Raw genomic sequence first — 1,434 nt, 5'->3', positions numbered from 1 at the left:
ATTTACGCCTGGGAGGTTTTGCCTTGGGTTTGCTGCTCTCTCGAGGCGCCTTTTCCCCATCCCAAATCCCCAAACTCAACCATAAGCCCACATGTACAGTTCTAAGAATATGGATGGGGAAAAGGTGCCTCGAGAGAGCGGCAAACCCAAGGCCAAACCTCCCGTGCGTCAGCGGCTATTGTTGAGTTTGGAGAATTTGGATGGGGAAAAGGCGCCTCTCGAGAGCAGCAAACGCAAGGCCAAACCTCCCGTGCGTCAGCGGCCCTCGTCTCCGGCTGCTCAAGGAAAGGAAGAGCCGGGGCTCGCGGCACCAAGGGCCGCACGAGGCCAACGTGAGCGCGCGCTGGCCAGAAGCCTGTGCCCATTGACGGCCGGGCGGTTTGGCCTCGGGTGCGCCTCTCTCGGGCGGCCCCCTTCCCCCCCCCCCGAGTTCTCCCAACTCTGCCTGGGGGCTCATGGTGGGGTTGGGGGACGGGGGCGGCGCGCCTCTGGAGCCAGGCCAGCCCTCCCGTGCGTCGCTGGCCTTTGCGCCTTCTCGGCGCGCCCTACTTTGGACGGCGCGGGGCGGGCGGGGTGCTCACCTTGGTGCGCGCCCGGCCGGGCCGGGGCCGAGGCTAGGGGGGCGGTCAGGGCCCCCTGGGCAGGCGCCGCTCGCGGGGGCCGTCGTCGTGGTGGTGGTCGTGGTCGGGGGGCTGTTGGGGGCGGCCCTGGACGCGCTGCAGGGCGGCGCGGTTCTGGAAGGCGATGAGGGCGAGGGCCAGGGAGGCGTTCCAGCCGCTCTCGCCCGGGCAGCGGAAGTCGATCTCGCGGCGGTCGGTGGTGACCACGGTGAAGTAGACGTACTTGCCGGTGCGCTCCACGCAGTCCACCTTCTGGATGGCGCCGAAGCGCAGCTCCTTGGCCCTCTGGCCGCCGCCGCCGCCCGCCGCCCCCTCGGGCGGGCACAGGCGCAGCCGGTCGGCGCTCAGCACCGCCCGCTTCTTCTTCCACAGCTGCAGCAGGCTGGCGCTGCGCTTCTCCAGCTCGCCCGCCCGCAGCACCTCCGACGCCGAGGGGGACGGAGGCGGCGACGGCGACGCCGAGGGACCCTTCATTGTTGCTGCTGGTGCTGCTGCTGCTGCTGCTGCTGCTGCTGGTGGTGGTGGTGGTGGTGGTGGTGGGCCGGCCGCTGCTCTCCAAGCGCCGCGCCCCTCTCCCCGCCGCGCCAGGCTGCTGTGCGCGCCCCGAGCCCGGCGGGGCCCATTTATGGCCCTGCGCGCGCCCCGCCCTCGCCCGCCCCCGCCCCCGCCAGGCTGGACAAGGCCGGCCCTTCCCGGCGCTTCTGCCCGCCGCCCACTCGCTCTCGCCGCCAATCACCCTTCTCCCCCCACCCCCGCTCCACGTTTCCCCTCGAACCCCGAAGCCTCCCGACCAGGGGGGGGGTCTCAGCGGCCG

The 1,434-nt window shown here is 71.6% G+C and overlaps 1 protein-coding gene across 1 annotated transcript; it reads right to left on the bottom strand.

Annotated features, from left to right (window-relative positions):
* Positions 1–626: 626 nt before the first annotated feature.
* On the bottom strand, positions 627–1,094 carry LOC130479555 (pleckstrin homology-like domain family A member 2). Its single transcript, XM_056851951.1, has one exon. It carries the CDS (start codon positions 1,092–1,094, stop codon positions 627–629), a length of 468 nt encoding a protein of 155 aa, XP_056707929.1.
* Between the last annotated feature and the right edge of the window lie 340 nt (positions 1,095–1,434).

This window comes from Euleptes europaea, chromosome 6, assembly GCF_029931775.1.
Source record: "Euleptes europaea isolate rEulEur1 chromosome 6, rEulEur1.hap1, whole genome shotgun sequence".
NCBI classification, from domain to species: Eukaryota; Metazoa; Chordata; class Lepidosauria; order Squamata; family Sphaerodactylidae; genus Euleptes; species Euleptes europaea.
The sequence above is the reverse complement of the archived record's forward strand: the minus strand, read 5'-3'. Positions and strand labels throughout refer to the sequence as shown.

What these genes read in the sequence shown, in the direction of transcription:
- LOC130479555 (XM_056851951.1), bottom strand. Translation starts at nt 1,094, where the DNA reads ATGAAGGGTCCCTCGGCGTCGCCGTCGCCGCCTCCGTCCCCCTCGGCG.